The sequence below is a fragment of the Hesperophylax consimilis genome, chromosome 8, assembly GCF_061612785.1.
Source record: "Hesperophylax consimilis isolate HC1 chromosome 8, BYU_Hcon_1.0, whole genome shotgun sequence".
In the NCBI taxonomy this organism is placed as follows: domain Eukaryota; kingdom Metazoa; phylum Arthropoda; class Insecta; order Trichoptera; family Limnephilidae; genus Hesperophylax; species Hesperophylax consimilis.
Window position 1 is genome coordinate 19,748,350 of NC_142843.1, and position 15,993 is coordinate 19,764,342.

A 15,993-nucleotide genomic window follows, 5' to 3' on the forward strand; every position below is an offset into this window, starting at 1 on the left:
CTGTAGTGCGTTATTTACCATTGTATTTATTACCTACATTGCCCGGTCTTTCTTCATGTTTTATTAGCCGTTTTGTTAAGATATTTTCAAAGGCGTGAATAATTACGATACTGAAATATGATAACGATTAAAATTCGATTTTTTGTGTGTTTCCGGTCATTATTTGTCATGTTGCATATCCGGTTCGTGTTACATCTTAGTAAATCTTAATAAGTAATAATAAAAAAATTCGAAAGCATGAGGGTGTCATTACGATTATTGATTTTATTTAACGTGGGCTATAAAGAAGCGCTCGTTGGAAGGCCATGTTGATTAAATTTGCGGTGCAAATAAGGACCGATATTTTTCGGATAAATACTCGACAATATACTCATAAAATATCATATTCAAGCGCCGTTTATCTGATATTGACATTTTTTTAATGATATTACTGTTATACATGCTTTACAAATTTGTTGGGGCTAACAACATCAAATGATAATATGATGTTGTTGTACTCGTACATACATAAGTAGGATCTTGATCTGGCAGATACACCTCCGGACAATATTTAGACACGATAGATTCGTACGATAATGACTAATGACATTTAAGTATTAACGACCCAAATAAAGATTTTTATAAGTTTCTCGAAGTTTTTCTCCATCAGAAACCAAATCTGAATAGCATATAGTTTTATCTTTATTTATATTTCTAATATGGTTTCTATAATAATATGCATTTTTGAAATTTTTGTTTACCATAACAATTTCCTTTTTTTATGTTTTATTATTGTTATTCTTACATAAATCATGTACGACTACCATTAATACGGGCATGAGTCTAGTATGGTAGTTGAAAAAGTCACCAAAATTGTAATTTTTTAATAAATATAAAATAAAAAAATATAAGAAGTAGGTATCTACTGGCCCTAAGTAAAACAAAAGCCATATTCAAATCTCCAGTAATACTTTAGCTCATAATTTATATCTACCTAAGCCTTCTTTTTTCTACTGTTTCTAAATATTGTATCTCCCAACAATTTTTCAATTAGGTACTTGCAAAACCTAACATATATTATATCTAATGTTATTATATACGACCGTGTTTGTGTCCTTTTTTACATTTTTTGACACCAATCATTTTTGTCCTCTTTAAATCTATTACATTCAACTTTCAGTGATTAAAAGTTTTCACAAGATCAAGCGGATATCGAAGAAACAAAAATTGGCAGCAGGCTATTCTAATTTCTAAATATAGAAGCAAATCAGAAGGTTTGCTATGTTGCTGTTTCGTATCAAATCCATTAAGCAAGGAACAAGAACTTTGGCATGAATGTTCTCATGTACCTGCCGTTCGTATTAACGGCATGATGTTAACTAAACGCGAGTACTGAGTACTCCTCAACCAGAGCCGGCAGCTCATGAACAGTTCAACAGCGGTGAGCGGTGTCCCATAAATCAGCAGGTGTTGTGGACTAGATCCAGAACGCAGAAGCCAATCACGACACCGTTAGTTCCCAGTCCCAGTCCACGAACAAAGAATGTCTTATTTATTGTTCCCCGCAGTTGCTTTGATCGCCTAGAGCTGAAGTTTCCTGAGATTTATTCTTCGTCATTTCAAAAGACCGTAAGCTTTCCGGTATGAAGGTACAAATTATATGAATGTAGATAAGCATTACCTTTTTCTGGAAATAGAAGGTTTAGGTACTTAAAAATCACTTGTTTTTTCATTAGCTCCACACTATATCTTAGGGGGTAGCGTATAAAGTATATTTTTAAACTTAATTTTAAGCAGGACCAAACCTTATATTTGAAAAAAAGTAACTAAGTACAACAACTATATTGTAGTGTTTTTAATTATTATAACTGTAATTTTTCTGACTTCCACAATAGATTATTCAAAATATATTGACTGCTATGATATTAGTCTTTTTTTTCATGGCAAAAACTAACCGCAATCAGAGTATACTAGACAATTCTGAGCAGTTCAGATCTATGAACTACAAAGGAAAATGCAATATGTTAGAAACTATTACAACACTCTTTGATCGTCCTTATAACACCTTGGTCGTGTGTATTGTAATATGGTAACGTGATAATAATTGCATCTAACAATGCTTTCAATCAAAGTAATGTTTCTATACTCCTCCCTTACGTATTCCCAAACAACAGAATCAGAGAGAAGGGCACATTATAATGCGGAACCGTAAATTACAACAAATTGCATTTTGCACGTCCGCAGTTATTATTAAGTTGGCTGCAGTTGCGTGAGCGAATGCACTATTTCAGTTTAGCCATCACTCCTCCCTTTCCTCCCTTCGCTTTCCTCTCCCACCCCCCCCCCCCCCCCCCTCTCTGCCAACGTCTCCAGCTGGCAATCATGTTCATGACATTGCTATTCCTCGCTCTTCTACTAAGTACTTAGATATCATTTGAAAGCAATAAAACGACAAATTTATTCAGAACAAAAAGCCTTCAAATAAATCTTAATATTTGTAGGGTAATATTTCGAATAAAACGACCGGAATCATAATTTCCTACAATTCTCTTTCAGGTTGCATACGCTGGCGCATAACTCGCTAGGGTAGTTAATTATTGTGTCTAAAAGTATTTTCAAGTATTCAAGACCTACCTACAGGTCACCCTGATAAACCCCCCTACCCAGGGGTGGCTCCTGAACTAGCTAAACAACAACCAACTTTGTTCGACGCGTGTTACCTAACTTTATACATACCTGCGTCGACAATTAATTTAAGCTCTCATCATCAATCACGATCTTGTCTGTATCATCTCACGCGGAGAACGCGTTGAAGCCTGAAAGTTTGGTGCTCAGCGCCCGGCGGAGTAACGGGGGGAGATTTATTATCACCTTACCTACTTATCAGTTTAACTAACAGACTACTTTATTTTACAGGTAAACAGCCCGTGCCATGCTAGGGCTGGCCCAAACGGAAGACGATGACGATGATAGGCACCTCTGCATCAAGTGCAGAGCTACCATTATCGGGCTTGACAACTATGTGCAACATAGAAAATCTTTGTGCAGTAAAAACAAAACATCTCTTCCGGTATCGCTCAATGTCAGCCCTGAATCTCTTAAGACTGGTAATGCACAATCCCTCTCCAACGAAGTGGCATATCGTGAAAACCACCAAGGCGCTGATGTATTTTTTCAATCACTCGAACTTCAAAGCAGCGCCAAACGACCACCAGCGGGAGCCACCGCCATTCCCACTGGGGGCAAAACTAGTGCAGGAGTCCTCACAAGGCGTGCCACTGCCGCTATGCTTTCCACAGGGAAAGACATTCACAACTACCCAGAAGCCTCTACAAGTATAGTTTCCCAAAAAAGAGGCGAAGACTGGATCGGTGGACACAATTTACGAGTAACTGGAACAGAAGACAATCAAACCAAACTTATTAAAGCTATAGCAAATATATGCGAAACGGTTAAAAAGGAGCCCGCTGATCGTCCCTTCTCTTTATTAGATTATAAACATGAAGATGATTCTAATGAAGACTCTGAGGAATCTGACGAAATTGACGATGAAGACCAAATGCAACCTGTCACAAAATGGAAACCACCCGCTTCCCACACAGGCGGGAAATGGAAACCATTATTTAATAGCAGAGATTCATCTAATCACTGGCCATCTACTAGCGCAATAACTCCAGAACCAGACCACACTGATGATTGGGAGGATGAACATACAGGAGGTAAATGGAAACCTTTTCCATCGGAATCACTCACACGACTAGATAAAATACCAGAAATGGAAGAAGAAGAAGAAGATGTGTATATGCCACCCCCAGGTCACACTAAGGGGAAATGGATTCCAGGTGCTAAAGATGGAATCAAACTAATCGATCATAAAGCTCAAATCATGGATGCTACCGCAATTCACCAGAAAGAAGGACGATCAGTTCAGTATTGGTGCGGACCCTGCAATCGTCGATTAGGTTCTCTACAAGTGTACGAAAAACATTTGCTTTCCAATTTTCATTTGAAAAGAACACTTCCTGAAAAAGATTTGGAATATTCTGGAGCAATGAAAATGAATTCAAATATTTCACTTCCCGGAAAAAGAACTAAAAAACCATCAATTTACCTCAATGATTCCATATTTTTGCAAACGAAAAAGAAAACCGCCAAGAAAAAGGAGGCGATTATTGCACAATCAATAATCAAGAAACGCAGACGTAGACCAACTTTGTCCACATGCATAATTTGTAAATACAGAGTGAAGCCTTTTTTGATGGGAAAACATCTGATATCGCATTATCATTTCAGAAAAGCTGTTCCTAATGATGAAGTGAACAAAACTCAAATATTAGATAACATTCACCGAATAGTTCTGCAGTCTCCGTTTCAATGCAGTCCATGTAAGTTCTACACCAACTGGCAGCCGATTTTTTTACAACACTGGCGTTCACAGGAGCATAAAACTGTCACAGATAATCTCAATGGTCGCTTTTGGTGTTCGTTTTGCAAATTTGAGATTGCGGATTCCCAATTATTTTATGAACATTTAATTGGACGTGACCACCTCGAGGTAGTGGCGGCCATCAATAGATCCATGCCGATAATAATTCGAAAAAAGTCCGTAATAAGCTGCGGAAAATGCAATAAAGAATTTAAATTCAACATTCAACTGAAGCGTCACATCAAATTGTTTTGTCGCGCAAATAATACCTCTACGGCTTCCGATGAATATCAGGGTAAAAAAAAATGCAGTCAATGTTCCTTCACCTGTAAATCTAGAATAGGACTCTCGAGACATATGAAGCTGCGTCACGGCAGGAAAGTTTTCTTTTGTTCCGCCTGCTCGCTGGAGTTTACCAATGTTATCGAAGCTCGAGCACACAGAAGATCGCAATCGCATAGAATAAAAGAAAAGGAACTCAGAGTTGAAAAAGGACTCGAGGCGAAGGATATTACAAAAGCGTGTCCTCATTGTGACGCTCCAAGATTCAAAAACATCATAGAGTTGAAGAAACATCTACAGGAAAAGCATCCAGATGCAACGTGCAGGTAATGAACATATTAATGAGTAATATATTACCCACTTACATAACAATAATATATCCTGTAATTATTTAATCTTATTAATGATTTCCTTTTGTAGTTGTCCTCAGTGTGGAATGAAATTCACTCTCCCGCAAGAGGTGACTTGGCACATCCGACACAGAGCTTGTGCTTTCGAAGCTTCCGGGTTGACTCCATACTCCAACACCCAGATGTGGAACTGCAGAATGTGTCCCTTCGAGACCAGCTCGCACGCGGAGTGCATTTTCCACGAAATTTTACACGGAAAACCAGTTGGGAAGTTTGAGACAAATGTGAATGGTGATATGTCGAATGCAAAGTATTCTTGTCCAGTTTGTCACAAATTATTTTTGAAGCATTCTTTGAGATGTCACCTGAGACAACACACCAACGAAAGACCTCATGCTTGTGGATTTTGTGGGGCCACATTTTCAAGGAAAAGTAACCTTATCTTCCACATCAAAAGAACTCACTCCACTCCTCAGATTCCAGAACTATTACCGGAGGAGGTCACCAATGAAGAAACAGACAAGACTCCGAAGTCGTTCCCTTGCCTCGTTTGTGGGGTCAGTTTCTCAAAGAAGTAAGTGCAATTTATTTACAATTTATTAACAACATATTTGCCAAGTTTTATTCATGAACGCCATGTAGAATAGTAATGGAGCCCCAGGAATGTCAGATTAGACATTTCTCCCGGAGAACAGCGAGTTATTTTATTAATATATTTCTGATGGGTCACTGCAATATTTACAAGTGGCGATGCACATTTGAATCCGCACCGCAGTAAAATGTCAGGCCGTCAAAGAGATGGACTCGCGCCTTCCCTCCTTATGAAAGCTATTAACTCCCGCGCATGCCCCCGACTTATTTTCTTATGAGATTCCTATATTAAACGCGACTATTCTCACTCGGTACTCGGTGCTGCTACTCATATTGTGGAGATGAGAAGTTATGGCGGAACATGCCGAGAAAAATTCGTTCCCGTATTTATTGATTCATATTACCATAATAAAATGTAGTAAAGTATCGTTGCAGCTTCATAAGAATAAATTTATCTATGAATATGTATTGTACAGTGTACAGTGTATAGGCAATATCGATACATTCGCAGCTACGTCGGTACACGTACACACAATAAGATACATACTTTAAGTAGTACCTCCGTTCGATGCTGTATTTGACAATTCCCATCGATTACGGCTCTACTATACGGGACATAATAATATGGCATAATATATGCACGTCAGTAAATATTATTGTAAATATAGAGAGTTCACGAGTGGGCCGAGATCCTCTCCGGTCTCCCGGCACTACCCGCCACCCGCCATAAGTCATGTCGGGTAAATGTCATCACGGAGGTTTGTATTATTTTCGTTCAACTATTAATCGCTCGCATACTTCGCAATTTATTCCGAGAAGTTGAACATCAAGTCATGTTCGAAAGTTTTATGCATGTTTATGAGGAACGCGGACCGTATCCACTCAAATACGAATTTTATATGCAAATGTTATAATATTATGTTGAATGCGCTTTCCGCCTTCGTGGCAACCGAGGGTCAGGAGGTACCCGATTGCTTTCATCATTTTGCACGCGTAGCTTTTCAATATTTTGTACGGCGTTTGCAGCGGAATTTGCAATTACCTCACTAAAACCGTATCAATATTATTGCGCGTGCATATTTATTTTGCATTTACCGCGGCGATTATAATCAAACAGGATCCACATATCCGAGAGCTATTTGATTCAATTACGAGTATGGGAACGAATAATCCTTCACGATGTCCTTTTGAAATGTTATTGAGAGGCTTGGCAATAAAATCATTTTAAATAACTACAGAGATTATCTTCCCTTTAAGCTTAAACCATGATGCTATAAATACCACTAACGTTAAGCATTATATTAAGTCTTATTTCTGTATCTTCGTATTATCCTTACTTAAACTCTCAGCGAAGCTTTATTCGTTTTAATTTAATTAAGAAGAGCTAAACATAAAATAGGTCGGGCTCTCGGAGCAGCCTGACGCGTTTTGGTCGGTCTCGTCTTTCTTCGACAATTACAAGTGAAATTTCATATATTCCGCCCTTAAAAGTGTCAATAAATGTTCCTTACTGTATTTAAGTTGCTTAAGTGTACTAAAAACTAATTTTACTGTGACCAGTGTGGACGTATAACGACTTTAAGAAAAGGTGACAAATAATTTTGTTAATCCTAAGATGTGTGAATTCCTGTGCCTATAATACGAGATCAGCGCTTTGAACATTCACCAGATGTGATCATCCCTTCGGCCCTTGCCCCTTGCCCCTCGTCCACCCGCACCAATACTGCAAACCCCGCTGTCCGACGCATACAGTGCTTATTCAGTGCCGTTATAGAATGTGGGCCATATGACATTGCTTAGGCCACAGAATCATCGTTTCTCGGAATCTACCCTGAACCCGCACAAGGAAAGAGTCATTTGGCGACTCATGCAACCCCTGCCGCAACCTCCGCTCCCCACCGCTCGTGCCCTTCCGCGCGTGGAATAATGACATCGGAAATGAAGGATGAAATCGGAATGAACCCGCGCTCTTTGGTTTGCTGTCTACATGGAGTGTTTTAAAACAATTATATAGTGATAAAATAACTATTTTTAGTGGTAGTTTATTTGTTAAGTTAAATGTTATATTAAGCGTATAAATATGTATTATTTGTTTTATGTGTGTAACGATATGATAAGTTGTATAATTAAGATGTTTAAGTAGTACTTGGAAGGGAATGGCCGACAAAGATGTCGATGAGGTTCGCTATCCATCACATCGCCAACCCTTCGGTGGCGCAAAGAGGAGGACGGAACGTGATCAATGTCGAATTGGTACATGGAACATTAGAGGAGGAATGGAAAGAAAGATGAACGAATTGTGTGATACTATGGTGAGCAAATGTTTGGACTTACTTTGTATAACAGAGAGTATGAAAAAAGGTAGCGGTACAATGCAGCATAATGATAGGCTCGTCATTTGGTCTGGGAGACCAGATACGGAGAGGGCTTGTCAAGGTGTTGCAGCGCTACTGTCTCCCAGAATGATTGAATGTATGTTGCAGTATGAATGTGTAAGTCCGAGAATAATGTGGATCAGATTTAAAATCGGTTTGACAAGGGTGTTTCTTGTTATTTGCTACGCCCCTGTTAATTCTGAAAGCGATGAAGTGAAAGATGATTTTTGGACTGGTGTGAATGTTGTAATGAGACTAAAAAATATGAACGAAAGGATTATAATGGCAGGCGATTTGAATGGGTGGGTGGGAATTAGACGTGACGGATTTGATTCGGTCTTAGGTATGTTTGGGGATAAAAGAACGAATGACAACGGGAACAGAATGCTTGAAGTATGTTTAGAGTGGAACCTGTTTGTGTCGAATACTTTCTTCGATCATAAAGGTATCCACCAATATACGTGGGAAAGAGGAAATGAGAGGTCAATTATTGATTTTGTAGTAATTGACTCTAGGTTGAGAGCTGTTACCGAGGACACAAGAGTTTTCAGAGGGGCTGAGGTCGAAACTGACCACTTTCTTGTAGTGTCGAGAGTAAACCTCTTTCGCGGTTGGCGCTCTAAAGTGAAAACGGTACCAGCTCCGACAAGAGTCAAAATAGAAAAACTGCAAAACGATAATGTGAGAAGTAAGTATGTGAATTGTGCAGAGATAAGATTAAATGCGAAGGAAATGGATGGTCTAAGCATAGACGAAACATGGAACCACATAAAAGTGTGTCTTTGTGAATCTGCTAGGGAGGTTTGTGGAATAAGTACGCAAGGTAGGAAGAAAGGTGATGCATGGTGGGATGATGAGATTAAAGCACTGGTCTCAGAAAAGAAGAAAGCATGGTTGTGTCTGATTGCGGCTGGCAGTGCTTCCAGCGAAGAGAAGTATCGAGCGAAAGAAGTATATAAGGAATGTAAGAAAAAAGTAAGAGTTGGAGTGAAAGAACGAAAGAAACGCCTGGAAGAGGAAGAAGGAATGAAAATGACAAACCATTTCCAAGAAAACATTAAGTTGTTTTGGAAAGAAGTCAAAAGGTCCCGGAGTGGCCCAGAAAACGGAAGCATGAAAGTGATAAAATCAAAAGATGGAAAAATGTTGACGAATGAGGAAAAAATAAAAGAGAGATGGATGAATTATTTCGAGGAAGTCTTCGAAAGCGAAGTGAATGACAGTGATTCCAGTGGCGAATCAGATATGAATGACGATGGAGTGAATGTTACCGAAATTAGCATGGATGAGATAGAAAGCTCGATTAAATGTATGAAGAATGGTAAGGCTGTTGGGTTTGACAATATTGCTGCTGAATATTTTAAAGGAGGTAGCCGTGTAATTCTCACATGGTTGTGCAATCTTTTTAACCAATGTTTAAAGGAAGGTTACACGCCTTTAGATTGGAGAAGGGCTGTGATCATGCCATTATACAAAGGTAAAGGGTCACGTATGGAATGTGGGAATCATAGGGCTATTAGCCTGCTTAGTTCAGTTGGCAAGCTGTATGGTAGAATTTTGATTGAAAGAGTAAGAAAGGAAACAAAGGATAAAATATGGGATGTGCAAGGTGCTTTCATGAGTGGAAGGGGGTGCATGGACCAGATCTTCTCATTGCGTATGCTCACTGAGAAGTTTCTGGCAAAAAACCAGAAACTTTTCTGTGCCTTTGTAGATTTACAAAAAGCATACGACCGAGTCGACAGGAAAAAGCTATGGAAGGTGTTGTCCAAGTATGGAGTGAATACGAATCTGATTCAGGCAATTGCGTCTCTGTATGAGGGAAGCGTTGCATGTGTTAGGGTAAACGGTGGTTTTACGGGGTGGTTTGATATCACAAAAGGTGTTAAACAAGGCTGCGTAATGTCACCGTGGTTATTCAATCTATACATGGATAATTGTATGCAAGAATTGAAAGAGGTGGGATTGGGCGCGAATTTGAATAATTTTAAAGTATGTTGCCTGTTGTATGCTGATGATGCGGTGCTGATTGCTAATAGTATAGATGATCTACAGTCTCTCGTGTCTAGGATGAACGAAGTATGCATGAAGAATGAGTTAATGATGAATGTAAGTAAGTCTAAAGTAATGGTGTTTGAAAGAGAGAGTACGAAAACAGTGTGCAATATAATTGTGAATGGGGAATATTTGGAGCAGGTGGATGAGTTTGTGTATTTAGGAAGTATGTTTACGAGAGATGGGAAGGCTGACAGAGATATCGAAAGAAGGGTAAATGCAGGTAATTCCGTTAATGGAGGACTAAACGCCGTAGGCGCTAACAAAAAATTGTCCAAAGAAGCGAAGTTAGCAGTCCACAACGGAGTGCTGGTACCTACCTTGATGTATGGAAGTGAGGCATGGAACTGGCAAAGAAAGGATGAAAGTAGATTAAATGCTGTTGAAATGAGATCCCTGAGGCGTATGTGTGGTAAAACCATGTTTGATCGTGTGAGGAATGTGGAGATCCGCAAAGAGTGCAAGGCTGATGTAAGCGTAATGAGTAAGATTAAGAAAGGGACGCTTAGATGGTTTGGGCATGTAGAGCGAATGAGCGAAGATAGGAGTGTAAGGAGGATATATGATGCAAATGTGAATGGTAGCAGAAGTCGGGGACGCCCGAGGAAGACATGGCACGATCAAGTGAATCAGATACTCGAGTCGGGCCATGTCAAGAGTCAGAATAATAGAAGAGTATGTATGAGACGATGTATGAATGTGAATGAGGCAAGGAGTGTGTGCCAAGACCGAGTTGTTTGGCGGTCCGTCCTCTCTGCCTACCCCTGCGGGGAAACGGCGTGATGGTTAGTTAGTTAGTTAGTTAAACATAAAAATATATCTGCGAATGAAAGAAGCTATTGAGTTTATCAATGTATACTAAACATTGCGAAAGGATTATTCATCCACGGTAAAAAATGCATTTTATCAATAATGTGAATTAATACATATTATAATTTCAAATATTCATCTCGTAACCTAAGAAAATTTACGTAACGTTGATTACAGTTCTGTTTGGCCATATTTTTTCAAATATTTGCAAAAAATAGTTTTGTTTGCTTGCGGGTAGCCAATTTATTTAGATAAACAACATAATCTATTTATTTAGAACACGGCTAATCGGTCACATTACACCCCATTCCCAATTATCACTGTTCATTAAAGAGTAAGGTTGTGCATTTTTAGATACGTCTAGTATTTTAATTTCTCAATGTTTTTCCTTAATTAATGAATGCAAATCTTGGAAGCGGGAATTAACTCACTTCCCGACATCCGATCGAGCGGAAACTCGGCAGACACGTTGTCAATGACAATGCATTCTGCAGTGTTTTGGTGGTAATTACGTACACAAAAAAACGTATTTATTTATCTTAAATCGGATGACATTACAGCAGTTAAGGCCCCGTAGTAAGCGTTCAAAGATAAGATAAAACACGAAAACAAAAATTCATACATAAAAACTTAAAGAGTTAACGAGAAAGTTGTTATAAATCGGTAAAAATTGGGTATGCGGATACCCGTTATTGGGTACCCGATCACCATTTGGCGAGGTTGGTATAGTTGTCGACTCCAGCTCCCGATTAAGAAGGTTCAATCCTTAGTCAAACCAAAAAATAATTTATACATTTTTCTTAGTTTTTAAATATATTTTAAAATAGATGTATTATAGTAAAAAAACTTTTTTTACGGGTTGATTTTTAAGTACGTAAATAAGTTTATCATTTTACAATCACATTTTCGATTCGCATCATACTATTTAATAACTTTAACTATCTAATTAATAACTTTAATACAAAGATTCGCCCAGAAGAAAATGCATATAAACCTATGAAATCACACATCTCTTATTAAAAGGAAGCTACAAGCCAACAATATGTATATTCTCAGTATACCTTATATTGGAGGTAATAGGCATTAAAATCGCTTGACAAACGGAGTCAAGAAATGTTCGATTTCAAGCACAAAACTGGTTTTTATTTATTTTGTAAATAATGTTAAAAAAAAGCAAAAAAGTTAATCAAGTGAAACTGTCACAGATAATCTTAGCTATAATACTGTATTTTTTTTAAATTGTTTCCTTTACGCTTTCATACATTTCTGTTGAAAAAAAAATTTTTTTGTTAGTTTACATTTATATTTTTTATTGAGTAATTTATTATTTTATTTATATTCTACTCAAACGAAACGATAGGAAAACCTTCAATTTATCTAAAACATATTTTTTGGTATTCATAATGTACACCAACTCGTTATAAAGATTAATCAAAATAGTGATGGAGCGTTAAGCTTCGCCTTAAGGATGTTGATATAAAATAGACGAACAGATCATTAGGTAAATCTCAGTATAATACCGTACCTGTATATGAGTCATTCGGAGCAGGCATTGAAGAGTTCAGCTTAGAAGTAACAAGTAAAGTTGCCTAACCTGCTGCTATCGTGAAATATTAGTCCAGTTTTGATTGCGAAGCTTACTGTCGGTCCGCCGCACTATTGGCAAATGTTATCCTATCATATACAGATATTTTAAATATAGGTCATATTATATATCATTCGTTACGGTGTTTAGAATCTTTCACAACGTGTCATGGTTAAAGGACGATATACAGCTCTGTGTTGATCATTATTTCCTTACGTGTGTAAGGATATTTAAAAACATTACTACGATGCTTCAGAAATATAGGTCTGTATATACATCTGAACATCATAGTTTTTCTTTATTTTTTTAGTTTAACACATTTTTTAACGTTCATGCAATTAATTATATATATGATGAAATTAAACTAGGTAACTTTAAAATTTTCTCCTTTGGAAGACCGTTTGTTTTGTATTATTGATTCACGTACTTTGATAAAACTCATAACTCTCCCCTTTCAATATTCTCCCCCGCAGACTCAGAAATAATAAACTACTCTTCCTCAATCAACAGTCAACTAATTATGAATTTTGGATATTATTCACCACCGTCCAGAATGCGTAGACTGGACGACTCAAGTCAAGACCTTGATTTTTTTGGTATACGTCTAAATGATTTGTGTCTGTCACTAAGCAAGTGAAGAAAAAATATTATAATTATTGTTATGACTTCTAGACTTCCCTCCTTGCTTTTTTTTGTTTTGTTAAAGAAAGACAAACATTCCCAGTTGACGAATAACGAATGGTATTTGAAAATCTCCTGCTACAACCACGGTAAACGGAAAATGTTGTTTGTGTTGTGATGGAGGACTTAGCCAGCCGAGGAATTAAACACACTACGCCTGGGTAGGACCCAAACGGGATGTCAACTCAGCCACTGACCGGTCGAAATTTTTTCTTATATTTATTATTTATTTTTTAATCCATGTCCTAATCCAATCAATATCCTCATCTAACTTATAATATGTATGTTCTTTTATTTCGTAATAACTATTTGTTTAATTTGAGGTAAGTCCGTTTGTAAATAAATAATTTTAATCTTTCGTACAAATACTTTAAGACTTCTCAAAACATAACGCTGTGTATACATCTTCTAATAGAAGCGCAAGCCTTGTCACGAATTATGGGAAAGTAATTACGCAACCATTTCTTTCCCATAATTTGTGGCGCTTCGATTCGTACGTATATACGCAGCATTGTATTGCAGAAAACAGTTCGGTATGTTATCAAATTTTTATGCAGGTTTATATACCCGCTTTTTAGGTTTTTTCCATACTATGCTGTGTGAGCCTTTTAAAGCTTAAATAACTAGTTGTTCGAGTATAGCGAAACTGTAACACAACAATAGCAACGCTATAATGAAGGTAACGCTATCATTTTTAACACTCGCAGAATACAGTACTTGGATAGGTGATACAACTTTAATGAAATTCTTGAAATGCTATATGTGCTCTGTAGCCCGATCTAATAGCCGGACTAGTAGTTCCGTGGAATTAGGTAACTATATTGTGCGGAAAAATCTTAAATCGGTTTATCTACTAAAAGCAAATTTAAGACTTTTTAATACGATCAATTAATATAGGTTACAAAAGAATGACTATTTTGTAAAATTTCACAAAATTTTTAAATTTCCGTACGTTATTACTTTTGTTTCAATACCACCCAAAATCACAATTTAAAAAAAAATCAATAATTTTTTTTTAAACACCTTCAACGTGTATCAATATTTGCTTAGACTCAACGCAATAATTAATACCCAATACTTTTGCTAACATGTTTAAAGATGCGCAGTTTATCCGAACGCATTTTCACCCATGTAGGTAGGTGCGAAGGTCGCAGGCTAATGTAGCATCTACCACCAACGCATAGAGTTTATTATTGTGTGAAGATGCAAACATTTCAATGCAATATTCAAAAGTAAAAGCTTTACTGTCCGCCATCCAACGCCATCTCTGAAGACCAACTGAATTTGAAAAACTTGTATTGAGAGTCGTTAAATCACAAAAAGTCACAGCACGCCATTGATACGTAGGTAGGTAGGTACTTAACTAAATTAGGACCAGTACCTATACATTAAAAGTCAGGTAGGTAGGTCAAAGATTTGGATCCATGTTGTAATTGAAGCAATATAATGTTTTACGAGAAGGATTGATTGAATGCTCATTCCTCTGCATCATTTAGGATAATCCTACGCGGTTTGGTCGGCAGAGGCTGCACCTCCCACGAAGTTACCAACAAGGAATACCTTTATATCTTTAATTATTTATTATTATTATAGCATACGGCTGAACCGCCCATCAACAATACGAGTATTTATATTGATATTTATGCAGAAGTAATTTGTTTATGTTCTTATTTCCATGATATCAATAATATTTAAAATGATACTAAACGTTTATTGCACTCATGATTGGATTCATTCGGTTAGTTTTGATGAGAAAACAATAAAGAGCGATGGAAATCGCTGGATACTTTAATTTTTTAATCCATAATCAGGGTTTTAAGTCAACTCAATATTGGTTGTCGTATTGCCCTTACTGGAATATATTTTCATAACAGATCATTTTCAATGAGAATTATGTACCTATAAGTATAAGCCATTTTTGTTTTGTCCTTCAAACCGATATTGATCGAATCATCGTGAGCTGTATGTATTAATACTTTCGCTACCCGGCTTCGCCCGTGATTTGGATTCTTAAAACATATTTATTTTACTTTCCCCTTTTTATACCTACTGTTTCAATTTCCACCGTGATTAAACGGTGAAAAAAATAATTCGCTCTGATCTTATTGAACAATTAAAACTTTTGAATCAAATATATGGCGTTTTGTCTTATTTTTTACAGTTATATTTATATTTCAAAGCGACATATTTTAACATGGAAATAACGTTGCGAGTTGAAAATAGTTAATTGAAGTAGAAATTTCAAACGGAAAAAGCTTTCCAAATTTCTTTCCGCCAGAACTCACCTACTGAACTTTCTACGCCTATAAAATATATATTAGGGACACCGAATAAAACAGGACATGAATTTAAAAAAGAATGTATATATTGTTTTTCAAACACAATAACAATAGGTATATAATACCCGGGTTAGGTTAGGTTTAGGAGAGCTTAAGTTAGGTTAGGTAAATTTGGTATGGGTTAGGTTTGTGGTTTATTCTTTTTTTGCACTCTTATTCAGTGTTTGGTTTTGTCAAGGAACCATAAAATTTATACAATATCGTAATATAATCACATTGACCAAATAATTCAAACGCCGTCACACATTATAATTAACTGCCGTGAGTTAAATCTCACTTAATAGCAACACAGAGAGAACTGTTTGGCTGAAAAGGTGGCAATTTGAGATTTCAGCGTCGCCGTGAGTAATTGCCTCATTTTGAATCTGTCAATCTGGCCATAGAGGAAACGGTGACCAATCCCTCGCCGGAAGCAGGGCTGGCTACGGTCGCTTTGAAGTTGCAACTCGCATCGGAACGGCTCACAGGGTTTAAATTAGCTACAGGGACATTATTTTACGGAACAGGGCTATGCAACCAT

At 37.2% G+C, this 15,993-nt stretch overlaps 1 protein-coding gene across 1 annotated transcript in view; it reads left to right on the forward strand.

Annotated features, from left to right (window-relative positions):
* Positions 1–4,167: 4,167 nt before the first annotated feature.
* The window catches only part of LOC149421682 (zinc finger Y-chromosomal protein), a 46,261-nt gene continuing 34,435 nt past the window's right edge, over positions 4,168–15,993 (forward strand). Inside the window, exons 1-2 of the mRNA XM_089634309.1 lie at positions 4,168–5,013; positions 5,108–5,611. Of these exons, the coding sequence (XP_089490435.1) occupies positions 4,238–5,013; positions 5,108–5,611 (1,280 nt within the window). The 5' untranslated portion in view covers positions 4,168–4,237. The remainder of the gene's footprint in view (positions 5,014–5,107; positions 5,612–15,993) is intronic.